This window comes from Epinephelus fuscoguttatus, linkage group LG13 (genome assembly GCF_011397635.1).
Source record: "Epinephelus fuscoguttatus linkage group LG13, E.fuscoguttatus.final_Chr_v1".
Classification (NCBI taxonomy): Eukaryota; Metazoa; Chordata; class Actinopteri; order Perciformes; family Serranidae; genus Epinephelus; species Epinephelus fuscoguttatus.
The window spans coordinates 17,413,699-17,441,062 of NC_064764.1; the positions used below are offsets into that span (position 1 = coordinate 17,413,699).

A 27,364-nucleotide genomic window follows, 5' to 3' on the forward strand; every position below is an offset into this window, starting at 1 on the left:
AGGGCATTCTGGACAGGTTTGCCAATCTGTCAAACGTTTATGTCAGTGCTAATAACTACTTGTATATTCATTAGTAGAATCTGATTCAAGTACTGCATTGCAGTCGATTTAAGACTTCCCTTAGGCAGAGTAGTATTGATCGGTTACACAATACAGTACATATATAATAAAACAAATCAATCATTTCCAACCTGGTCAGAGGAAAGATTTGCCAGTAGAATTTAAACAAGAAAAAAAAAACAATTTTTTGCCCAAACCTGGAAAATAGATGTATTGGTCACGCAGCATGCACATAATTTCTCTAACTAAAGCTGATTCGTTTTGACGTGACTATACTTAGAAAAGTAGAAATAAATCAGCAGTGTGACTGTGGCTTATTATCATGGAGATAAATGTTTTTATATATGAACACATATGTAAACTCAGAAAAAGGTTAAGCATGCAGCTTTTTCTGCTTCATCCTAAAGGATGGTCTTGGCTATTAAAATCAGCCAAACAAAACCTCTTTTTCTTTTTCTGTAGAAACTGGGAAAACCCTGAATGAGTCCTAATTGGGACATTTATTATGCAGCTCTAAAGGCTCACCTAAGATTTAAGAGCTTAGGTTTCTGTAGTAACAGGTGTGTGGGGTTTTCTTTGGTTTTCAAGATTTGCTGACCACTTTGTAACTCTCTTAGCAGATGTGGCTGTGCTTGCTGAATAGTTTTTTAGGGAAATATATTTTTAGGTGGTCATTTTACATCACTGTGAGGCTTTTTTCGTTATTTTGTGACTGTTATGGGGAAGTTCTTTGAGAAAAAAAGTTTATTTAATTTACAGAAACTGTAGGAAATCCATCTACATACTTCTCTAAAGATAATTATTGGGCAGTTGGTACCAAATATTCTGAGATATAATGTTTCTGCAGACTTACAGAAGCTGTAATACAGTATCACAATACACAGTTCTACCATCTAAAGTAATGATAATACGAGTGCGAACAACAATTACCGATTATGGCGATTATCCTTTGAGTTATATGCAACTTCACATTAGGCCACCATGGTATACACTCACCAGCCACTTTATTAGGTACACCTGTTCACAACTCCATGCATTTAGGCATGTAGACATGGTGAAGACAACCTAAGTTCAAAGCGAGCACCAGAATGGGGAAGAAAACTGATTTCAGTGACTTTGAACGTTGCATGGTTGTTGGTGCCAGTTGGGCTGGTCTGAGTATTTCAGAAACTGCTGATCTGTTGGGATTTTCACACACAACCATCTCTAGGGTTTACAGAGGATGGTCTGAAGAAGAGAAAATATCCAGTGAGCAGCAGTTCTCTGGGTCAAAATGTCTGGCTGATGCCAGAGGTCAGAGGAGAAAGGCCAGACTGGTTCAAGATGATGGAAAGGCAACAGTAACTCAAATATCCACTGGGTACAACCAAGGTCTGCAGAAGACCATCTCTGAACTCTGAAGCAGATGGGCTACAGCAGCAGAAGACCACACCAGGTGCCACTCCTGTCAGCTAACAACAGGAAACTGAGGCTACAATTTGCACGGGCTTCACCAAGGTCAGACAATAAAAGATTGGAAAAACATTGCCTGGTCTGATGAGTCTGGATTTCTGCTGCCACTTTCAGATGGTAGAGTCAGAATTTGAAAGCATGGATCCATCCTGCCTTGTATCAACGGTTCAGGCTGCTGGTGGTGGTGTAATGGTGTGGGGGATATTTTCTTGGCACAATTTGGGCCCCTTAGTACCAACTGAGCATGGTTTAAACACCACAGCCTACCTGAGTATTGTTGCTGACCGTGTCCATCCCTTTATGACCACAGTGTACCCATCTTCTGATGGCTACTTCCAGCAGGATAACACACCATGTCACAAAGCTCAAATCATCTCAAACTGGTTTCTTGAACATGACAATGAGTTCACTGTACTCCAGTGGCCTCCACAGTCACCAGATTGAGCACCTTTGGGATGTGGTGGAACGTGAGATTTGCATCATGGATGTGCAGCCAATAAATCTGCAGCAACTGTGTGATGCTATCATGTCAATATGGACCAAAACCTCTGAAGAATGTTTCCAGCACCTTGTTGAATTATGTCACAAAGAAATAAGGCAGGTCTAAAGGCAAAAGGGGTCCAACCTGGTACTAGCAAGGTGTACCTAATAAAGTGGTTAGTGAGTGTATAGTCAACCTTTTTTTGTCCAGACTTAGTATGTCAAATCATATATATAATGGTGCAAAATGACCACCGTATTGCCCAGTGCAGCTCTGTGGTAGCATAGAGCCCAGCTGACCCTTTATTGCAAAACATGCTCAAGGGCATAAATATCGCCTGCTTCCCTGATATTTTCTGTGTATGTGTTTGCTGATATCTCTGTGTTTATGTTGTGCTGTGTGTTTGGGCACTAACGTCCATTGACTTTCCCTTGCAGAGGAATTGTAATCCAGTTAAAGTCGCGATGGGATCAGAGTGTGATTAAGTGTTTGTTTGTTCAGGGTGATAGCATTACCATCAATCCCTCTCTCACAGCTACAGTCCCTGCTTGCTCTCCGTGTATGTGTCTATGTGTGTGTGATAAATACAGCATTAGAGCATGGAGATAAACCCTGGACAGGAGCAGGAGAGCAGGCCCATGAATAATGAAGAGATACAACCTGGCATTGCCATGGAAACAGCATCCCCCCTGGAACAGCTAGACAGGAAAAGGGGCTGCATGCTGTTATTAAAAGGAGCACACACACACACTTGTTCACACACACTGTCCCTGGTGATAACTAAACTCATGGCACGACCGAGATCAACTGTTTTTGTTTGTCTCATATTTTCACTCTGTGATCAGTGGCCAGAATAATTGGAAGCGGCCACAGGTTTCAGACTGTTAATCTTGGCTGATAGGCCTGTGGCAGGAGGTCCAAGACTAGACAGAGTATCCCCGCTTCTCTTGTCCTTTTCTTCCCCTTCTACTTCTTATTCTTTTATTTTACCTGCTGTTCTATTCTCTCTTTATCTCACACATTCGTCTTTTTCCGTTCTCTCCTCTCCAGGGTTGCTCTGGAAGCATTGTGTCAGTTGGAGGCCAGATCCCAAACAACCTGGCTGTCCCGTTGCACCTCAATGGGGTAAAGATTCTGGGAACGAGCCCCCTGCAGATCGACCGGGCTGAGGAACGCTCCATCTTTTCCAGTATACTCGATGACCTCAGGGTGGCCCAAGCCCCATGGAGGGCCCTCAGCTCCCTGGTGAGAGGAAACAGTTGTGATGATATGATGTTTTGTGATAAGCGTTGTGACAGTACGCTAAGAAAATCTTTTCAAATTGTTCCTGTACAAGGCATATGAGTGTTGTGGAGTGGGACCTGAGCACCAAGGAGCAGTTTTGTGACCTCTAACTATCATAGTAGTACTCTTGCTATAACATAATGATCCAGTAAGCCAAGTTCAATTCATTTCCAAGCTGTCTCTTGGCAACAAACAGTAAAATGATGACTTCCCTGAGCAACAGCAACGTGTCTGATTTATGCTTGATGCATCTGCAAGAGTCACGAGTATCTGCATAGCCAAAGTGATGCCACACCATCAGATATGCACCTTAGTGGGAATCCCGCGGGTCAGGTTTTTGCCTATCCATGCACATCTGACATTTTCTAACACGCAGAAGGAGATCTGGATGGGCTGATTCTTCTTTTAAAACCATACTATAGATGTGAGTTTTTGTTACACGGACTCCTACAGTTTGGGAAAAAAGCATTTTTGAGCAGAGCTCTGGGTGTTTGGAGAACGTTACTTCAGGGAAATGATGTTTGCTTTTATAGAACATTTCCATATGGGTATTCTTTTTCTAATTTAGATTTGTGTGCTTGTGGATCTACTTCAGAGGAGCTGTATGAAACATTCACAGCATTAATACGACAGCAAACAACTATTTGCTGCGTTAAGATATAGTGGAGTAATTGCGTCATGAAGTGAGAATGAAGTCACAAGTGTTTTAGTTGTAATGAAAAGCTTCTCTGCTGCAGTTGCTGGTCTGACCAAGTGTGCATCGGCTTCTTTAAAAGGAAACTATGCCCATTTTCAAAATTCATACATTTTATTCCTTTGGTCTAAAACAGTCCAAAAATATTAGTAAAAATGAACAAGTCTCTCCCAAATCCAAAAGCTAGAGTGCTAAAATGCAAATTTGGGATGTCACAGTATATAAAGTCTGGAGCTGCTCCATAGACAATTAATTGGGCAACATGTTCTAGATGACACTGACAGCACCCAGGGGAATGTTCTGAGTATATGGGTACAGTTTTCTACTTCAGAACTGAGAACACTACAATAGCATAAAGCTTATTTGGGTATAAAAAAGAAAACTCAGCAAAATCAGGCTCCCATTCATTGTCTATGGAGCAGCTCCAGACTTTATACCGTATGACATCACAAGTCTGAGACTTACTTCTCTGGTCTCTGGCTTTGAGGGAGAGTAGATCATGTTCACAAAAATTGAAAAATATATTGGAATTCTTAATTTAGGTGGTGCTCCCCTTTTAATCTACTATGCAGTTTGTAAGCACGCTGGCCAGAAAAAGTAAACGTAAAAGGCAACCTTAGTTTCACTCTCGTGTGGTTATTCATCCTGCCTTATTTGCGTTTTTCAGCGCTGCCTCTCTTGGATGCCTGTGTGGCACCTGTTCACTTTGTTTTAATGAAACCTTAACCTCAGCTGTGGGGCCACACACCCATAAATGGCCTGAACACAGAAAATCAGAAGAGAATAAAAACAAGAAATGCAGCCAGAGAAAAGAGTCTCTGCAGAAAAATACACCACTGCACATTTCTAGTGGGTCTTGAGTGATGATTGTGAGACATTACTTGTGTATGAGCAGGGATGGGCAGTATTTCTGTTACTTGTATTTAAAATACGTATTTCAATTACATTTGAATATTTTGGAATTTGTATTTGATAAGGCTGATAAAAAGCAAATTTGTAACAAAATACTTTTGAGTGGAGTCATTTTGTATTTAAAATACTCAAAATACTTTCTCCATGAACCAAACAAAAATCATAGGCTACACAATATTTTTTACTTTTTAAATTTTTTTCAATTTTTTTTTATCTATATGTTTTTTTAAACTTGGGCCATTCAATGTGTCCTTCAATGACCTAGTGGTCTGTTTTAATGGACTGTGCATAACATAGGAAATCGTATGTTGTTGTGGGTGATGCTTGGGATGAGTATGCTACAAATGAATTGTCCCATGTGGGATCAGTTGTCTGAATCTAAATCTGAATCAAAAAATAATATTTTAGGGTAGCCTACAGCCCATTAATGTATGAATCATGATTGTTCTTTCTGGCATAGTTACTTGTGGTGTCTAATTGCAGCATGTAAATTTTGAGCATTTTTGGTCAAGGACTTTCTGAGTTATTCACAAAAAGATTTGAATCGGTTAGTATAGCGCCACCTATGGACGAATCATGGGCATTCTTTCTGGTATAGTTACTCATGGTCTCTAGTCGCAGTATGCAAATTTTGAGCATTTTTGGTCAAGGACTTTTTGAGTTATTCACGAATGCTTTGTGGACCGACCGACCGACCGACCGACCGAGTGATCTATAGAGCTGCGGGTCGCTGCTAAAAAGAGAAAGAATAAAGTATTTTCTGTATTTGAAAATACAAAATACATGTATTTTATTTTGATACATTTATTTGAGGGGTATTTTGTATTTTGTATCAAAATACATTTTGATGTATTTTTGCCCATCTCTGTGTATGAGTCTATACCTTTTAAGAAAGACTAAAATTTGCTTTTTTCAATGAATCCTACACGAAAGCATGTTGTATTGTAAAAACTAAAGCGTAACCTTGGAATCACAGCTTTTAGGACATTTTAGGCTTGTGTAGAATTTTCTTCCCTCAAAGTTCCAGTCAAATTCTGTTAAGATATCAGACAAAAAATGATGTAATAGCACTAAAACATCTGCTAAATATAGACATCACTAACAATTTATAGTCAGGTTTTCTTAAAAATATCAGGTTTTCCTAACTCAGACTGTTTTCTGGTGCATAATCCAGATCATATATGACATCATATATGTACAAAATTTTGTTTAGTTTTTTGTTTGGACCACTTCACATCCAAACCAAGCACATAATATTATCTTTACTTACAGCCCAACGTTACACCTTTCCCTACAGACAAACTTGTCTCATTGCTGGTAGAACTTTCTTCCTTGTACTGTTGGGGCAGCATGCCCCATGACTTACTGTCTTGTTTAGCATTTATCTTGTGTTTGGCCCTCTCAACTAGCTGGCGGCTACATCAGAATGAAGCACTGGCAGGCCCCTCTGTGGAACATGTGGAGCACTGAAATGTGTCTGCTGTCAGTGCTAAAATATGTCTCTTCCATTACCATTGCTCATGTATTCAGCCACCACTGAGGAATGATTAGCCGTTACACACACAAGTTCTGTGTCTCTCCAGAGTCTACCTACATATTCTATTTCCCTGCCGATCTTGAAGAAACAGTTTGTTTTTATTGGGCTGGAATAACTCCAGTAGAGCCGTGGGGAGATGGTTCTTGCGTCTCAGGGAAGCTATTTTGTGTTTGTTAATGGTATCCCACCTGGCGAGTGAACAGTGGGTAATGATAGCGAGAAAGAGGCTAGACCTGCAGAGAGATGGAGAGCAGAGAAAGAGCGATGATGATAATGATGATGAGGAGGAGGAGGAGGACACACAGCCTTTCTCTCACCGCAAGACTCCTTCCATGACTCCAACTCTTTCTTCTCTCATTCCTGATGTGAAGAAAAGAAAATCAAAAGGGGAGATGAATTGAAGCCCCACTTTCTGACTGTTGGAGCACTTCTACTCTCCCTTTTACTCTTTTGATTAGCCGAGTTCTGGGCAGACATGGGAGTACACCTTTCAGTTTTTTAAGCCTTTAAATTGTGTGTAGTTTAATTGAGAATGGGTAAAATGGGCCTCGCTGTATGAGATGGTTTGTTACAAGGACAAACACGTCCTTGATTTGATATTGATTCTTTGTTTTCTGTCTCAAGTGGCTCTAATCATGCAGCATTCTAACATTATATACATGCCTTAATGATAAATACACAAAGAGTTGCATAAAGAGATTGAAATACAGAACAAAGCAAACAAACTGGTGTCCTCATTTAAAAGTGTTTTTAAATATTCTTTTGCTACATGTTTTTGTTTTTTCAAGAATAACTTTTTGTTGAACTATAGGCTGTTGTCTGTTCTTTTAATGTTTGTTAGAATGATGTTTCTTCTTTGTCGCCTCAAAATGATTTGTACCTCAGTGACTGCAAGTCTTGGAGCAATCAAATGTGTTTATTTTTACAACAGTTCAACAGTACAACTTTTTCTTTATTTGTCCTGTGTTTCACTCTATAGCCACATTTCACAACTCTTTTATATTTAAACTGGATACCTGCAGAATCTTTGTGTTAAAGTTAAAGGGTATCCATGATGTTTTTCAAACTGGACCCCATTTTCCCATATTTTTGTGTCTAAGTGACTCATGGGAACAAAGTTTTTTGAATTGGTTCAGTATTGGCTTAAAATGCTGCAGCTGGCAGTCGCAAAACAGGCTGCAATATAACCGTGCGGGGCATATGTGCACCGTCAATTTCCCTCCACTAAAAGTGCTTGTTTTTGCCACTGACAGGCTCAGATTGTTATTTTAAGTATCTTCAACTAATGGAAAGGATCGCTACAGGGATTGACCCCTTTGTTAAAAAATAAAGTTCCTTTTTGTTTAAACAGATACTGCCCCGAAAAAGCCGTCGCCAAACCAACCACACACAACTGATATAAACAGTAATTTTATCAGCATAAAACACACTTCATTCAAAGTCGACAGAAACAAAAAAAATCAAACGTCTTCTAGTTTGGCTGAAAGTAACCCTCAGTTAGAAGTGAAAACATGCTGGCTCTATACACACTAAAATGACTATTAATTTAAATGGAGCCTGGTGGGTTTGGTGATGGTGTTTTTAGGACTGTCTCTGGCTAAACAAAAATGTTCTATCCTTGTAGGGATGCTTTCCATATATAGTCAGACACTTACAATAATAATCCGAGCCTGTCAGTTGCAAAAACAAGCACTTTAAATGGACACATTCAGGGTACAAACATGCCCGAGTAGTTACATTCCCTCTCAGTGGATAAGGAAAAACTCCAAGAAAAAAAACCCAAGAGATAAACAATGGTAGAAACCTCAGGAGGAGCAACTGAGGAAGGATTCCTCTTCCAGGGCGGACAGACGTGTAATAGATGTCGTGTGTACAGAACAGATTAACATAATGAATTTACAGTAATCCATATGATACATAAAGAGAGGGAAAGACAGAGAGACCAAGAGGGACAGAGAACTTGAGAGAGACAGAGGCAAAGAGAGATGCAGGGCAAATAATAATGACAAAAGCTACAGTAACATTAATTTTAGTAATAATGTTATAATAATAATAGTATTTTGGTAGCATATATGTTATAAGTATATATTAGTAATGATAGTGTATGTATGTGACAATAACAGCCATATGTATTTGATAATAGTAGAAGTATGACTAATGATAACAGCAGTAGTAAGAGGCATGGGGCAGGACCATGACAGTAGCTTAACCATGACCCACGATCCAGGCGTAGCCGCGGTTCGTCAGGGACCTGCCAGACAGTGGAGCGCAAAGGCTCCAGAGAAGAAGCTGAGTAGTGACATGCAGTAATAGGACATGAATGTTAGCAAATAAAGAGGAACCAACTTTTCAGAATCAGAGAGTTGTTTTTGCCACTGACAGGCTCAGATTATAATTTCAAGTATTGTTAATTTATGGAAAGGATCCCTACAGGGATAGACCTTTTTGTTAAAAAGTAAGATCCTTTTTGTTTAACAAAATCACTTTCACCAAACCCACAAGGCTCAATTGATATAAATAGTAATTTTAGCATCGTAAAACACACTTCATTCAAAGTCAACAGAAACAAAAAACTCAAAAAATGCCTAAAAATAAACCCATAATTCACTCAGTTGAGAAGCTGAGTGAATTAAGAAGAGGAAGTTAGATGTGAAAACATGCTGGCTCTATACACACTAAAAAGACTGCTTATGTAAATAAAGTCTGGTGGGTTTGGTGATGGCAATTTTGGGGCTCTTTCTGGTTAAACAAATATTCTGTCCTTGAAGGGATGCTTTATACATTGTCAGACTCTCAGAATAATAATCAGAGCCTGTCAGTGGCAAAAATGAGCACTGAAAGTGGACGAACATTGGAGGTGCAAACATGCCCCAAATACGTAGTAACATTGCAGTGGGTTTGGCGATGCAGATTTCGGGGCTGTTTCTGGTTAAATAAAAATGTTCTATCCTTGTAGGGATGCTTTTTCGTCCTACATTGTCAGACACTTAGAATAATAATCTGAGCCTGTCAGTAGCAAAAACAAGTACTTTAAGTGGACATACGTTGAAGGTGCGAGCATGCCCTGAATGGTTACATTGCAGTGGGTTTGGCAATGCCAATTTGGGGGCTCTTTCTGGTTTAACAAATATCCTGTCCTTGTAGGGATGCTTTCCATACATTGTCAGACACCTACAATAATAATCCGAGCCTGTCAGTAGCAAAAATGAGCACTGAAAGTGGACGTATATTGAATGTGCGAACATGCCCCAAATAGTTACATTGTAGCCACGTCAGGGCTGCTGGCTGCAGTTCTCTCGCTCAATATTGGACTGATTTACAAAAATAAACTGTTGTTCCCATTCGTCACAAAAACACAGAAAAAAAGGGTCAAGGTTAGAAAATACTGAACTTGCCATTTAATGCCAAAGAGAGACAAAACAGTTAAATGCCATGTCATTAGAACTTAACAAATGTGTTATTAAGTGGCTCTAATGTGTGACAGATTATTCTGGAGGATTTCTGGCATCACTATCATGACAAAACAAACTCTGTCTTTGTCATTTACATGTGCTGTGCTTTTCTCTCCCTTCATAGGAAGATGCCTTCGCCTTTGCCAACCAGGTGGGCTACCCCTGTCTGCTGCGCCCCTCATATGTTCTCAGGTAAGTTATTTCACATCAGCAGCCTCCAAATGAGGAATGCAGTAGCTGACTCTGACTGTAGAACCTTAATCAATAACAAGCACATTTGATGTATTTTGTCTAAAATTGGTATAAACCACAAGGGCAAATAATCTTCACATAATTTGTTTTCTTGTATTCAATTTCTAGCCAATTAAGTGTATTTAGAAACACGGGAGAAAACAGTGCCGTCCTGGTTGGCTGAAGCATAAAAGAAAAAAAAAATCAATTGACTTTCTCATTAACTAATCCACAGACTTACTGCTAACTGAGTAAAGTACAATTTTAGTTGTAATGATTAATGAACTTTATTCAGATTACAGCTCATTTAATTTTGCAGTGACACTTTTCTCCAGCAGATGTCGTGGTGAGACCCTGTATTCAGCAGGACTGTGTCACTGGGTAGAAACTTGTGTATTAAGGAGTTTTTGGACTTTTTTTTATGATTTAACATGCAAGCTGTGATGTTGTTTTAAAAGTGCTTCTGTCTCTGCTTGTTAAGCACTGAGTGTCTTGCACTAGGCCACATGTAAAACTACCAAATTAAAAAGTAATTTAATTCAGCAAAGGGATATCCACCGGTATTTAAATCTCCCAGGTGATCTCGGAGTAGCCACAATTATACCATTAATAAAATATAGCCTTTATTTATCATACGGAGTTTGTTATTATTTACGACTTCAATTTCTTCCACCTGCTGTATAGTGATCTCTTTTGGATACTGTTAATGAGGAAGATGAGCCTCCTCTCCTCTCCTCTCCTCTCCTCTCCTCTCCTCTCCTCTCCTTTCCATTCCACATCAACGTAGGGTGAACTCCCTCTGATCTTTCCCGTCCCCAAAGCGTTTTCACTCATCCCCTTTGACATAGCTGTTAATGGTTTTTGAATGTTCTTCTCAGCCTCAGTACATATGCACAAACTCGCACATCACCGCACCATGCAATCTTTGCCTTCAGAGTCATGTGCCTTATTTTTATAACAGTAAAATACACACATAGAAACACACCAAAACTCACAAAGTTTTTTGCTCTGAAATATTTTCATGTCATAACTTAATAGGAAGATTTGTACAGTATAACCTATATCTTATTTTGCGTATTTTTGTTGGTATGTATTTTGCTGTGACATACCCACACTGCTGTATGTGGCTGTGCAATGATATGCACAAGCAATCATATAATTTTCAAACTAGCTTCTAGACTCACCATGTTTCTAAGAGGCCTCCCTATGAATAAATGGCTTCGAAAATGTCAGTCCCTAGCTTAAACATTTGGAAAGTGTCTTATTCCTTCACTGTTTACAAGTGCTGCAAAAGCCCAATGTGAGTGAAATGCAAATGCACAGTAGTTCTGTGGAATTCCTATCTGTGTGAAAGCCAGCCTGCGTGGGTGAGAAACGTCCCCATTCCACTTAAGTAATAAACCCATGCATAAAAATGACCTAGCTGACTTTTATAAAAATCCATCAAGTGAAATTATTGTGATCCCATTGTTTTAGAATTGTCATGTCTGTTGAATTTTCCTTCACCCTGGGGATTTTTTCAGGTGTTGGAAGATGAAATGAAATCAGGATGAGGTGGTGAACAGATGTGTTAGACCACTGGGCCTGTGAATAATATTTGTTGACAGAGACCAAAAATGACTGCGTAACATGTGTGCTCCTTTGCTTTTCTTTTTAAAATAGATTGACCACTGGCCGTGATTTAGGGCAGATGCCATTTCCTGCTATTCCAGAGTGAAAGCAATGTGATCATCAACAAAAAAACTAACTCAGTCCTGCTCAGGCTTATTTTAGATTCAGTGTTTGATTTGCATCAGCACAATTTCACCTTTGTGAAAAACTCCACAGAGAACAAGTGATAAGTCTTCTTTAAGATAACAGTGTCACACCCACTCTTCACTCAAGTGATTGCCAAAGTCATGACTTTTCACTTTCAACTGTTATAAAAATACAAATGTGACAATTTTTTGGCAAACAAAGTAAGATGAATAGTGCTACTGTTAAAACTAGAACCATCACTACAGTCACCACCACTACCAATACATCTACTACTACGACTACTACGACTACTGGTAATGCTGAATAAAGTAGTAAGAGCTGGGCTGATGGACTGAATAAAAATGTATGCATGCTCATTTTATTCGCACAAAAGGCTTTTCATAGAGTGCTGACTCATTTTTTTCTCAGGGACCAACACTGGGTGAACATAAAAACTTTTTTTTTTCTTTTTACTCTCGAAGGAGCTGTATGTCACGTTCAGAGCATTAATATAGGCATTAGCACTGTTAGCTGCTAGCAGCCAGCTTAGCCACCTTCATTTCAAGAACTGTGTGCAGACAATCCCGCCCGACTCTGAATCATTGATATGCTCAGAATGTCACAAACAGCTCCTTTATCAATATAAGGTGCAAAATTGTATCATGTTTGCCATATTTGCTGTCTGCTTGGCTTCTGGCTCCCAGTTCCTTGGGAATATGTGCATCATGTGCTAACAGCTAGCTATTTGGGATTAGCCTATTACTGAAAGATCCATCACTGATGCTTGAAATGTATGAGTGCTACAGTGTAACATTTCTGGTCTCCCTTTCATCATCTGTTGTTGAATGTACTGTTGAATGTACTGTAAGTGACAGGATCTCACGGCAAAAAAAATTTGAATTTGCGGCTAATTTTGTCAAAAATTGTGATAAAAATTGCAGCATTTTTATGTGTTTTTTTTTTTGCGGGAAATTGCGGCAAATGACAAAATGAGAAAAAAAATGTGATTTTTTTTTTTTAAATTACTACCTCCAAAAAAATAAGTCATGAAATCACTTGCTATAATAACCATACTGAATATTACAAAAATAGCTGCAAATGTTTTTTATAGTTCTCTCCTTTAGTTTTAATTAATTAGTTTCAAAACATGGACTCCAATAATGTTGCAAAAAATCCTGTGTGAATATTGTAGCTCTCAAACCAGACAATGTGACTGTAAAACAACATGTAAGCTGCATCTTGTGTAAACATAACATTTTAATACATTCAACACATATTGTATGCATTTAAACGGTGCAAGCTCTTATGTCAATACAGGGCATTTCACCATACTGCAATGCCATTAGCGCATTTGATGACGTGTCTGATAATGTTTCAAATGACATTGCATGCGCAGCGACTTCCGATCAGCCAGAAAATGCGGAAAAATGCAGAAAAATCGTGGGACTTTTAAAAAATTGCAAGCCCAAGCAAATGTTGCGGACTTTTGTTGAATTTGCGTTAATTATTGCGATCGCAATTTTCTGCGATTTTCTGGAGGGACTGAGCAGTGAATAGAGGTCACCTCTTAATACACTACACCAGTTTTCAAACTTTTTGGGCCAAAGGCTTACCAAAGGGCAAGCCAGTATCACAAGGCACAACTGTATTTATATCTATCTATTTATATCTTCCCATGACATAAGACAATAAAAAAACAAAGAGAGAGAGACAGGTAGCTTTCATGATACTGTCTATTGACATTTTTTTTTTCCAATTTTCTTTTGGTGGTAGGTCATCTTCGCTGGTGCTTTGTTGTAATTTGCTCTGTACAATAAAGCCATCCATTGTTCCACTCATGGCTTTCTCCTTCACACTGGCTGCCAATCAGGGCTTTCGATGTGTCACACACTTGTAATTCCCACGCCCAAATGGTGACAAATAGGTTCCCCATGAAGTTTTTTTAAAATTAAATTATCTTAAATTTTACATCAAAATTGACATTGAGGGAATTACATGTATTTATTTTCTAGATAGATAGATAGATTTTTTTAGATAAATATAACAAGGCTTTAGCATGACAACGTTTTTCTTGCCTTGGTGAGTAGCAGAGAACAGCAAAATAAGCGAGAAAGTGCAGCTGGCACAGATGTTATGATACTGCTGACTTGAGTGTTGAAACAGTTTCAAATATTCATAATCAATATGTATCTTGAAAACCCTACACACAGTGTGGAAATAATGCACTAACAAATATGTCCCATCATCCCAAGTGCTTGCACTGCACTTCCTTGGTCCTCAGCAATACATTCGTCAAGTGTGAAGTCAATTGGATGAAAGGTTATTGAGACAATTGACAGACAGAGAATCTTTCCATTTTAGTTAGAAGACATTTCCTCTAAATGACTGGATTCATTTGAAAATTGAGAGAACAGTCATGCAGAAACTAGGTGGCATTCGAGTCAAGGATATGTCTGAATGTAAATGCATATGAATCCTCTATGGCTGGTGCTTGAATGAAGGGTCAGTATTCATTTTGGGGTTGGACATATGTTTGCCTCTGAGCAACAGACAGCTAAAGAATAAAAATCTGACCCAAGCCTGTGGCCTTTCTCTGTCCTGTTTCCCTCAACCCCTCATTTTCAAACAGGAGGATAGCCCAGCTAGCAGTCTAAAATCAAAAACAACAACAACCACAACAAAACTAGCCTAAATCTGTTGTTTTTTAATGACTAAGTTCTGAACTCTTTTTCGAGAGCCCGGAGTGCTTTTCGACCTAAATAGCTGTTCTTCTCTGTCTCCCTCTCTCCTTATTTTGACTGTTTCCAGACCTTGTTCCCGATGGTAATACTGATGCAACGGAGAGATAATGAGTGTTTTGAACGATCATTTGAAGCTTGTATGTTCTCCTGTTTGCTTGCGTCTCTTCCTCTCCTGTGGCCTTTTGTTTTCTCTCCCTCACTCTCTTTTCTCTCCCTCTCCTGCTTGTATCTCACCAGTGGTTCTGCCATGAACGTTGCGTACGGAGAAGAGGAGATGAAACGCTTCTTGGAGGAGGCCACTCAGGTGTCCCAGGTGAGATCGGTGTTAACTCTGCGTGTGCGTGGCTGCACATGTGAGAGAGACATATCGCCTCCATAAGTCACACCTTGGCTTTTTGTTTTTCACTGGTCCTGAATTGTATTTCTTTAGCATCTTAGGACAAGTGATCAGTCTCTCCATCACACACACACATAGACTCTGACTCTTATTTTGTGTTGCTGTCTCCCTCTGCTTTCAATTAACTGATGCTACCAGCTGTCATGGCTGTTGGCTAGTACTTTGTGTGCATCTCTACTTCACTGAACCCCCAGGTGGCTTTGGGGCACCTGGTCCCTCTTAGGGCCCCTACCACACATGCCCAAATCCCACCTTGAAAGCAGCAAAGTAAGCCTGTTACAGATGGATTAAAAGGTTTACACAGAGTCATAATGAAATATTCTTGTGTCACACTAAAGTGTTTGAGGTATTTGAACAGTGACACATAAATGGGCTGACAAGGTTTCCCACACATTCACTTATTTGTGGTGGACTGCAACTTTATTCACATCTCTCGCCACACAACAATTGTCTATTTTTGGAGCTGGACCGCTCATGAGAAGCGCTGTGGGAATATATATACCATTTCGTTATTCAGAGCACCACACTCTCAGAGTGTCCCTGTCCAGTGCAGGGTCCAGAAGTTTGCTTTCACTCACCTCTGCAGCAGCTGCTTTTCTTAACCATCTGATTAGCTCTGATTTATGCAACCACAAAATGACTGACTGATCAATTCTTAACCCCACAACTCAAATTCAAACACTCTGAATTTAGAGAGGAGACACAGAGAGAGTTTGCTCACCGTCCATCAGCTACTGCCACACATAGATTCTAATTCTGTAGGAAACACTTAAGTTGATTGTGGATAATTTCCATTATTGGAATAATTGTAAATATCATGTCCAGCCAGTGGCACACCGTAGTCAGGATGGGCCCCAGTGCACACTATAATCATGGGCTCTAGTGCCAGATTTTGCGTTAAAACAGCTTCCATATATTTTAGAATTCTATAGTATTGTCACATGACGTTAGACAACATTAACATACATAACCAATCATCACTGCAAATCTGTATATGACAAAACTACCAAACAAATAAATTATTAATTAAATTGATTTTTGAATAGTTTAACAGCATTTGCATTTTAACCTGTGTTCTCCCTTGAACATAGGCGTATTTCTGAAGTGGCAAGTTGAACCACTCGCAGGGGCCTGAGAGAGAGCAGGCCCTCCAACCACTCTCTCTATGGCCCCCCACCCCATTGGCCCCAGTGCAACCACACTGCCTGCACTGTCTATATTGACGCCCTTGTGTCCAGCAGTACCCAAGAAACTGCTGGGCAACCAATAATAGAGTCTGCATTTACAGGCTGCATATGCACCAAACTAAAGAAATGCAAAAGATCTCAATCAGCATTTGGCATATCTCATATTAAAAGATATGTTGCCATTTCCAATATACAAAAAGTCTGGCTTTGGAAGTCTGTTTGATTGATTTTTATTTTTTCCACTTAAAATCCTCACTTAAAAAAGGTGTGTACCCGTTCTGCGATGCATTAAAAATATTTGTTTCTTGACAAAATGTAAAGTGACTGCAGTATGTTTTAAGCCATTTAAAGAGTTTCAAGCATATTTTGATGATTATCAAGATAATATTATGATTTGCAGTTGTTCTGGCTAGGATGATTGTGACGTGAAATGTGCATTGTCCCATGCCTACAGCGACACATTTGCTTTTGTTGGCTCTGTACTCCAGCACATTAGATCCAGCATGAAACAGTGACCATCAGGTTAAATTGACGATCTTCAGCTTTAATTCACTTGTATCAATTTTTAATCCAAAGTCCTAATTTTAGAACATTGAATGTAATTTGACAAAGTACCATAAACTTGAAAAAGTTATCATAATTAAGATTTGGTGTCAAATCCTTAGCAGTAAATGACCATCTGTTTGAAGTCTATGACCCATAAACATCAGCAGGTGCTTCCCTGAAGATAATTTGCCCAGCCTGTACTGACTGCAACCATCTTCACTTTTTGCTTGTTTTTTTTTTTTTGTTGCCTACAGCCTTGAGTAAGAGAATCACAGGCTGAGGACTCATTTATGCTCAACGTTGAATGAGTATACAAACATGGATGAAGCCTTCTGTCAGTACTCTGTGTTCGTTCAGTTAACATACTTGACTAGCCAAGAACATTTAAAGTCTGTATCCCTATTGGGTGCTTTAGCTGAGCAACAAAGATTGTTCTGTGTTAATGTGAACACCCTTAATAAAGTTTACTTTGAGTTTTCGCTTCAGATCCAGTGTGTTGGACCCCAGAGCCAAAGTAACAAGATCATCACTAACTAACATCCTGCAGACTGCAATACACACAAAAGGCAACAACCCTGTTGAGACTGCATTTTTTTTCCTTTTGATTTATTGATAGAATAACCATCCTGCTGTCTTTCCTCCAGGAGCACCCAGTAGTCATTACCAAGTTCATCCGCGGTGCCAGGGAGGTAGAGGTGGATGCTGTAGCCAAAGGTGGCAAGGTGAGACATTACTGACATGTTCTGTCTAGTTATATGAGCCTTCTTATTCTCCTTAATGCCACTGTGTTAAGGTATTATTACTTTCTGTCTGCAATAATTACTCAAAGCATCAGATGCTTAGTACAAAGTGAGTTATATTTCTAATACTACTTGTTAGGAGAGTATACATCCTCTACATAACGTAACATAATGTTGCACAGCGCAGCAGCCTAGAAAACAACATTATTTGTTGTCCGCTTTTATTCATATTGACACCCTGTTTGACCATATTTTCATTTATAACAGTATGATTGTTATTCATCTCTGTAGCCCGGCATTATTCAGTCCTCTATTATTTTTCAGTTTAAATGGAGAGGTAGGACAGATATTGAGCCCAGTAGATGAATAAAGTGGAAGTAATCTCATTCATCTTCGGTGGAAAGACATTACAGCCCAGACAGATCTGATTGGGAGAATGGAATACATTAAAAACCAAAATGCAGCAAAGTGGTGATACTAAATGAATTTTTCTTTTTAAGATTAAATCAGTTTAGGGCATATTGAAATGATTCTTGTTCAACAAACTGTTTTCATATCTGATTGACGTGCACCACAGTGTTGTCATTTTCTTTGGTTTTCTTTCTCTAGTATTCTTCTGCTTTGTGTTGCTCCATTATACATGTACTGTACATATATTACCATATTGATCAACTTGATTTATTCCACATAATTATTAGGAAATAATTATTAGAATAAAAAAACATGAGAATACAGTTTTTGTAATGTTGTAAAAATCAGATTGTATTACATAGGCATGGTATAGTATACTCAAGGGATAATGCCCCCCTAAGTGTCCATTATCAGGAATTATTGGCAGATGAGGAGGCCAAGCCGTTGCCCCGTGGAATGCATTAATTTCGTATTACAGACACCTCCAAGGGCATTATCCTGCTGATACCGTGGTCAGTTGCCAAGGAAAAAAAGACCATTCATTTATATTTTCAAGAGCTTAGTAAGGACCACTTTAGTCTAAGAAAACTTTATTTCCATTTGCAGTATTATATTTGTTGGTATGGATCTGTTCTGGGGCCTCTCTGCCTTCCTTGGGCCTACGCAAAAAGGGCTCTTCATGGAAAGCCTGAGGTGCAGAGAGTGCACCTCTCTGCCCTTCCAGGTGCAAACAAGGAAAGCCTGAGGCAGAAAGAGCAAACCTCCCTGCCCTTCCATGCGCGTACATGGAGAGCCTAAGAGCAGCAGCAAAGACCTCCTGGGAACAGAACAGAGCAGCATCAATGACAAACAGAAATGACACTGATAAGTCAGACACAGCATGAAAAGGAGGAGCTGGAGTGGAGGTGGGTTGTAAAGCGGCTTGCAGAGGAAGCAGCAACAGTAGGCAGGCCAGAGCAGTTAAGATAGGGTGCCCTGAATGAGATTTGCCAACTGGTTGCATGAAAAGGAATCATCTGACTCCCTTCCATCAATCAGCTGCTCCTTCAGTGGGTTGGGCTGTTTGAGATCAGCTGATGTAGGTGGGCTGTGAGCTGAGCTTGACATCGTGTCTTGCCTGAGCTAACGCTGTGCTCAATTTTTGCAATCAGAAACTCAGTTTTTTCAGAAGCCGTAACTCGATTTCCCTGGTAACACCTCAGGGTTTGACTAATACCTGGAACAATCATTTATATCCCATAAGGTTCTTATGCAATGGAAACATGGTTTGCTACTCTGGTAACTCAAATGAAGCTCAGATACAACTTGGCATCGGGAGATTTTTTTTAAGTCTGATCAGCTCCCAGAACCCTTTGGCTCAGCTATGAGCCAGACATGGAATGTTACTGTCAGCCTAAAGTTGAATAGTGAATGGGATGTGAGATGATAACTTCTGGGATTCAAAGTATCAGCAAGTTCAGACAGGCAGTTTACTTTTTGCAGTTTGTGTGTTATTTGCCATCCTGTTGTCTTCAGCCCACGAGGTGCCTGTAACACTGACTGTAATCAGTGTTGTACATAAACTGCAAACAGAGACTTGACTGAGAACTTTTCTTGACAGTGGAAGGTTGTTTTAAAATTTTAAGTTTCCTCATACTCACCTTAAATCTCTTTGTTTCACAAGAGAATGTATGAGCAGCATTTTGTTACATAACAACCAGAATGGCAACCAATCATGGTCCAGTGTGCAACTTACATAAATATGATGTGGGAACTTGAAACCTCCAGTTGACCAACACCGAGAATGGACTTTTCTGTGAAGTAGGAGGTATCTCGTGGCCAGCAATTACACTTTCTAAATAACAATATTTGCATATTTATAGATTCTGGTTTTATCAATAAGAGTGGATGTAATTTTAAGACACTTTGATAAGGTCATTGATTTTTTTTGGTGGTAAAACCATCAGACATTAATGATGATTGTCTGGAAGGAATCTTCAAATTAGTCTGCATACACTTTTGTCACATATGCTATTGAAGACATATTCTGTTTCTTTCTGTGGGTAAATTGGTAGGAGAAATAGTTGTATGGAAATATAGGGAGGACACTGAAAAAGTAAATTGCAAAATTACATTTTAACCTGATTCCCGAGACACACGGAACGTCACGGACTGCTGCTTCCTGTACGTTAAAAGTTTTGCATTAACAGTCCCTTAACAGTAAGTTGGTTTTGAAAACTAATGCAACTGCATAATTGTTAGCATTGTAAGTTGCATTCTGCGACAGAGCCACCTAGGTACTTGTCCTGAACGCCCTGTCGGTTTTTCTATTGTTTAGGCTGTGGGAGTCATTTCAAGGGTGTCAGTTGGAACGTGGGCAATCCAGTTGTATGGTAGATTTTCTCTCTCTACTTTCCCTGAATACAGCCCCTTCTTTATCTTCAGTATCACATTAACAAGCTGTCCATTCATTGAATACCAAACAGGCCTCATTATTCCTGGCCAGACTGTGAGTGTGTGTAAGTGTGTGTATGAATATATGTGTGGGAGAGTGGAAAAGTCAGAGATAATACGTATTAATTACAGGCTCTATCTGAAGAGTGCTAATGAATGCTGTGGTTAGCAGCAGTTTAAATGAGCTAATGACACGGCAGCTCATTTACAGACACACACACACATACGCACTCACGCAGAGTTGCTTGGTGATACAAATCTCGTTTCCTGTGGGTGAAATGTTGGAAGTTATTCTTTTGACACTGCGTATCCGCGTACATTGTTTTATATGTAGTTCGTTCACAAATACAGTTCTTTTGTCCCGAGCTGAATTTATTCGTTTCTTCCAACTGCACATCTCGGCAATCACTGTTTCTGAACTGGCTCACCATATGTTGACAGTGCATTTTCATATACTGTTTTGCACTGTGAAATACTGTAGGTATAAAATCAAGTCTGGAGGCCATCTGCCTTTAAGTGTGAAAAATTCTCATCAACAGAGAACAGACCGAGGCTGTAAAAGTTGAATTGCCTTGAGAAGGGATTTCTGTCGCTTATTAAAGCGATGATCTGCATGCAAATGCCTTAAGTCTGACATAATCACTGTGTGTCTGTGCCCAGGTTCTGGTTCACGCCATAACAGAGCATGTGGAAGATGCGGGGGTACACTCAGGAGATGCTACCCTTATGCTCCCAACCCAGACTATTAGCCAGGGGGCGCTAGAAAAGGTCAGTTACCCTCAGCATTCACACATAAAACATACGAATTGTACTATTATTTTTTCTTAACGAGCCAATTGATATTCCACAGCAATCCAGCAGTTTCCCTCATTTGCTGCGTGCATTTAAACCACAATGTACATTATGCATAAAATTGCTTCCCCATTTATATTATGGGATGAAACTGTTCAAGACAGCCTCATAAATATTGTATCTGTGTGTTCTTTTTTTTATTGCTCTCAGGTTAAGATTGCCACCCGGAAAATTGCACAAGCATTTGAAATTTCGGGGCCCTTTAACACTCAATTTCTGGTTAAAGGCAATGATGTCATGGTAGGTAATATTTCAGGGGGTATGACTAAATGATAGATCAGCTTTTTCACACCTGGTTGCAGCAAATGGGATTCAGCCACAAATTGAAATCACCTTGTGTTCAGAATTATTTCTGAGTTGGATGGATTTTGTGATCAGTGCTACAGCATATATACAGGAGATGTGCATGTATACACTCATTTGTACAGTGTGTTTGTGCTTTGGTAATTTACATATCTGTCTGCAGAAATCTATTTTGCTTTTTTGAAATGTCAGCATTTTTGTCGTGCACTCCTTTAGGTGATAGAGTGTAATCTGCGGGCATCACGCTCCTTCCCTTTTGTGTCAAAAACAATCGGTGTGGACTTTATCAACGTGGCAACCAAAGTGATGGTGGGCGAGCCTTTGGATGAAGCCAGCCTGCCCTCGCTGGAGAAACCAATCATCCCTATAGACTACGTCGGCATCAAGGTAAGAAGGGAAACTGAAATAACTGTTGCAAGCTGGGAATTGCATGACTGGCTTTCTTCAATCTTTATTAGAGTTTTTATAGAGCACAAAAAGTGAATGGTTGAGAAATTAATGAGTAAGAACTTAATAAACTTGAGCAAGTTCTTAATGGTTAAGAAATTAATGAATAAGAACTTAATGAACTTGAGCAAGTGAGGACTTTGCAGACTTGTTGCTCAAAGACAAGTATACTTTACAATGGGCTGCCCTGTGAGATGTATTCCTAACAGAGCAAGCAGGGGTTTGATGTGGTCGTAACTACCAGACATAATAATCATGATGGGCCTTTTCCACATAAGTCATTTTGACATGTCACGGTACTCCGAAAGTATAAAGGAAGTTCACACAACCTAATCAGTTATTTATTTTTTTCTTTTATTCAGTCTACATTGTCAAAAGCAAAGGTGTAAATAGTAAAATTAATAACACCTGAATTCCATTAAGTTGATTCGGTTTGAGGGTCTTGGTGTTGTGCATGCTGTCTGACTGTCACACCGTCAAGTCTTACTGGGACAGTTTATAAAAAGTAGCCATCATTAATGTTATAGGAACTCCTGTGCTTTTCTTATTATAGGTGCATCTCCATCCACCTGTTTTTATGCATTTGTAATTTGTGCTTAAAAAGTAGAGACACCCAAAAAAAAACAAACAAAAAAAAAATCTCAAAATATTTTAAAAGACATTTTTACCCTTGGAGAGCTGGAAAGGTTGGTGTTTCGAAAAATGCGATGGTAACACTTAACTTGAAGGTATCTACATAAGAGTGACATGACACTGTCATAACTATGACATGGTCATGAACCTGTCATGAACATTATGTACATGTCATAAATGTTTATGACTGCTGTCATTAAGTGTCTTTCGGTTTTTGTAATGACAAGTTGACATTGTTTGGGTTGTCTTGATTGCCATGACATTGACCAGGATGACATTACCAGAAGATGTCTTTATGTTAATGTCAAGTTGTCATTATAAGGACATCCCAGGACATCCCAAACAAATTTAATGTCAACTTGTCATGACAAAGACAACTTCTGGTAATGTCACTTTGATTAATGTCACGTTGTCATAATCAGGACAGCCCAAACAATGTCAACTTGTCATTACAAAAACCCAATGACACTTAATGACAGCAGTCATAAACATTTATGACATGTACATAATATTTATGACAAGTTCATGAACGTGTCATGTCACCCTTATGTAGATATCTTCAAGTAAAGTGTTACCAATGCGACTAAGTGCAATACAGACAGATTCAGTGACTTAAGGATGACTTACCGTAATTTGGCAAGCCACTGCAAGCTCTCTTCATCGTCTCTGGAGTCTTTAAACGTGCTAATGCACATAGAGCAGTTACCAGAACTCTTCCAGGAGCACAGACATGAAACATTAGTTGTTCAGAACTCTCTATTTCCAGTTTGCTCTCTGTTATTATACATCAGTTATTTTCCTTTGTTGTATCCTCTTCTTCTATATTTGTATAATGGCATCTGAATGGAGAATTAGCACCACCAACTGCTTAACTCAATGAATCAACTCCCAATATTAGCATAACAGTAGCGGATGGAAAAGCTCATAAATTCATATATTCTCGTTCGCCGTTTTTCTAAGCATTTTGTTAAGAATTGTTTGTGCTACATTTGAATGGAAACCCGGCTCATGAAGTCTGGTGTGAAAAGAGCTTACTCAGCCTACACAAGTGTGAAAGCTTTTTAATGATATATGTGAAAATACTTGTAATGTAATAGGTCCAAAGTAAATCACTGTGCCTTCAAACACACATTTTAGTCTGTTTACTGATCGCAGACCATGAATATTCTGCCAAGATCAAATGCCTCAATAGGGAAAATGCTTCTACAGAACTGTCCCAGCCACACATTGTACAGGCTAGATCCAAGGTAATGAAAGGAAAAATCCTTGTAAAGGTTTCCTTGTGCTGCCCAGCCTGTTGCCTGTTTCTGGACAAAAGAGAAGCAAGTCTTAAATGCAGTAAAACTAAATTGTGCGTGGGCACTGTTTATGTGTGAGGCTCATAGGTCAAGCAGGTTTTATTTCTGGCCTCACAAGAAAAATATCCTTTGGTGACAAAGTATTTTTAATAATGTAAAATAAAGGATTTTTATAAGCATTTGAAGCTGTAAAATGTTTTTGATTTTTACAGGATTGTGTGTGTAGTTCTTGAGATTTAATGGCCAAAAACACAACAGTGAGTTTAATAGTAATTAGGCCTGACTGGATAACCACTTTTGTTGGATGCTACATTGTCCCAGAAATTATTGTGATTAATGATATTGAGACTATTTTATGCCACTGATATAAAAATAATATAACAGCATAATAATGCAAGTCCACCCTTTCAAAGAACAATGAATCTTTAATTTTTAAGAATATTCAGACATTGGAGTTGGAATATGAAAAAAAAGACATATATTATTAAAGCAAGTAACACCTGTTAACCCGTTTAATCTTAAAATTTTCACAGACACAAAACTATCCAAATCATCTGGCACAGATTACCATTTGACATAATCAGTCATTATTAGTTTTTTAATTTTCATGGAAAAGTAGGTGAAAAGGTGTTTTTTATGGTAGGTCACAATTGTGACCGATGGGATAATATATATATATATATATATATATATATATGTGTGTGTGTGTGTGTGTGTGTGTGTGTGTACCAACTCAGTTATTAAAACAATTAAAACTCTGTCACTGGCAGTCCCCAGCATTGCCACTAGAATGCTCTATCACATTCTATTCTATCCTATTCTATCCTTATACATACATATATCAACACTTTGTCAACAGCCTTTTACATTCACATATGACATGCTAGGTATCCCTCTGCATCTACTGATAAAATTCTAGGACGTGCTACCAATACCGTGACATCAACAAAAGCATGGTTAGGTTTAGAAAAAAACATCTTGGTTAGGCATTCGAGAAGGGAACACTAGGCTCCTGGGTGAAAGTCCGGGGTTTGCTGGACCCATCCACCACCCTTCCTATCCACCCTATACTGACTTTCCTGCTCCTGATCTTACGCCGTTACCAACGGCATTTTAACCTGACCGCGTCCAGCAGCATATCATACCGCCCTGAGAGGTGGCATCCAGCCAACCAGCGGCATATCATAGCAACAGCAAAGGTTACGTTTGGCTGTGTTCCATACTACTGCAGGTGTCTGACGCTGAATCATTGACAAAGCGGCAGTATTCGATGACTGCAGAATGATAAAAGGCTGGAGGGGGAGGCCATAATCACTGATTAAGTTTTTCCTGTCATGATCCGTTTGCATAAGTTCAGCATATGAATTCAACAGCCTGGCTGGCAAATGGCCCATCTGCCCCTCATAGTCTATATCTGACCCATCGCTATCATAATCACTGAGGACAGCATCTTTTTAATTTTGAGGGACAACTGTGAGGTTGGATGCATTGTCTATGCCGTCACCTAGATCCCACATATCCAAAACTTCACTCAGAGTGAACCAAAATAAGAAGAGTAGAAGGTTAGGTAGAATAAGAACACTGTATGTGTATAAGGACATGTTCATTTAGATGCACTGTGTTATCCCTGTGGTTACTATCATTGCCATCAACATGCTCACTAATTCTGTGACCCCATTGAACAAAGCTGAGTTATTGCAAATGCACATATCAACGGTAGACACCTTAAAGATAATGTGTACCAAAAATGTCTAACCTATCTTTATGTTAACATACTTTAGTAACCTTTTGTTTGGGAGCTTTGATGCAGCCATCCTTGTCTCATGGTGCAACGAGGAAGTAAACAGCTCTGGTCATGTGACAATTTACACTAAACATGGGACACTACACATATTTAATTTGCTGGAAATGCATTGATACATCATTCGGTAACATTTTTAGAGGCTCATAACTGAAAACTATTTTTGCGGTCACTGTTGTTACCAGTGGGATTAAATGGGCTAATACTGTATATACGAGAAAATATATGTAGAATTACAGTACCTTTACAGTAGCAGCCCAAAACTGGGGTGTGTGTTGGGGGGTTAAACTACAAACAATGGACTCTTTAGCTAGTTGCTAGGGGTTGGCAAGCTAGTGGCTATCAGGACTGTGCCTCTTTTGCTCCAGAAGTGCAGTTGCAGGCAGTGTTGGGCAAGCTACTTGGAAAATGTAGTGAGCTAAGCTACCAGTTACTCTACATCAAAATGAAGGTTCACTACGTTGACGCTATCCCCAGAGAAATGTAGCAAGCTAAGCTACAAAAAAATGGCAAAGTATCTTGCTACTTGCAAAGCTACTTGTATTGTTTTTACTTTATGTCAAATCAGGGTAACCTCAGTGATAAAATAAACTGTCAGCCAAACAAATAGGCAGGGAAAAATGTTCAGTTGAACTGTTTATTATAAAATAACAGACTTAAATTAAAACTTAATTATTTGTTTTTAAGACATTGTGACATTTAAACATGTCCTCCAATAACATGACATCATCATCTCTCTTTTTTGCTCTCCTCTTCCTACTTGATGCATTTCTCTGTCTTGTCCTCTTTTAGCAGGCTATCTAGCTATGTCAGTAATTCAAAAACATAACTCCAAAATATATTTTTCAGTCAATAAAACCATGATAAATAAAGACAGACATATAACCAATAAAAATGAGCAGGCATAATTGGAAACGTGTCTTTTTTAGGGACATTACAACATGAACATGTGCTGCAAATAACACGTGAAGTCAGTGTGTCACTCTCAATCTCTATTAACCGTCTCTCTAGCTCTTTTCTTGGCCCTTGTTGTGTCTATTTCTAAGCAGTAAGCAGAATAAACTGAGGTATTAGTGATGTCATATGTAACTGCTTTCCTCATCTACATGCCGTGGTGTGGCGCTGGCGTCAGTCACATTATTTATCCTCAGTTTTATTTTTCCAGACCTCCACAGAAAAAAGTCTGCTGCACTTCAGAGCTTTTCCTGGGAAAAATAGCTGTAACTTATGTAGATGCTACCATGCTGCAGCGTCAATTAATCAACTCAACAAAATTACGCTACTGCCCAACACTGGCTGCACGCTACTGCTAACATAACAGTCAATAGCGTAATTATCATGACGCAACTACTTTTTGTACTAAAGTGACTTTAAATGCTTCATACAAGTCCTAATAACCATGTCTCTCCATGTCTTATATTCTAGTGTATTAGTAATGGTCGGAAAATTGGTTCCTATGTAAAGAGCCCTACATGTATGATATCTTAATAGATACTGCATGTTCTGCTCGAACAGCTTCCATTGAATCACATAACAAAGACAGCAATTACTGCTCCATCCCTACCTAGGCATGATGTGGGGAGGGGTAGTAGGTGCTTTCTCATACCGGCTGGGAGGCTTACTTCTTAGATTGGGTATGAGAGAGTTTACGTGTCGCCAGCTGTTCCAAAGCTATTTTTTCCAAAGTAATTTCTCCCTCTAATTACAACAGAGCTGCTGTAACAATGGCTGTAGT

At 39.1% G+C, this 27,364-nt stretch overlaps 1 protein-coding gene across 1 annotated transcript in view; it reads left to right on the forward strand.

The window, feature by feature from the left end:
• Positions 1-27,364, forward strand: part of cps1 (carbamoyl-phosphate synthase 1, mitochondrial) — a 91,646-nt gene that overhangs the window by 44,251 nt on the left and 20,031 nt on the right. The window contains exons 26-32 of the mRNA XM_049593804.1: positions 3,044-3,238; positions 9,997-10,064; positions 14,819-14,894; positions 17,356-17,433; positions 20,956-21,063; positions 21,298-21,387; positions 21,667-21,837. Coding sequence (XP_049449761.1) covers positions 3,044-3,238; positions 9,997-10,064; positions 14,819-14,894; positions 17,356-17,433; positions 20,956-21,063; positions 21,298-21,387; positions 21,667-21,837 — 786 coding nt within the window. The remainder of the gene's footprint in view (positions 1-3,043; positions 3,239-9,996; positions 10,065-14,818; positions 14,895-17,355; positions 17,434-20,955; positions 21,064-21,297; positions 21,388-21,666; positions 21,838-27,364) is intronic.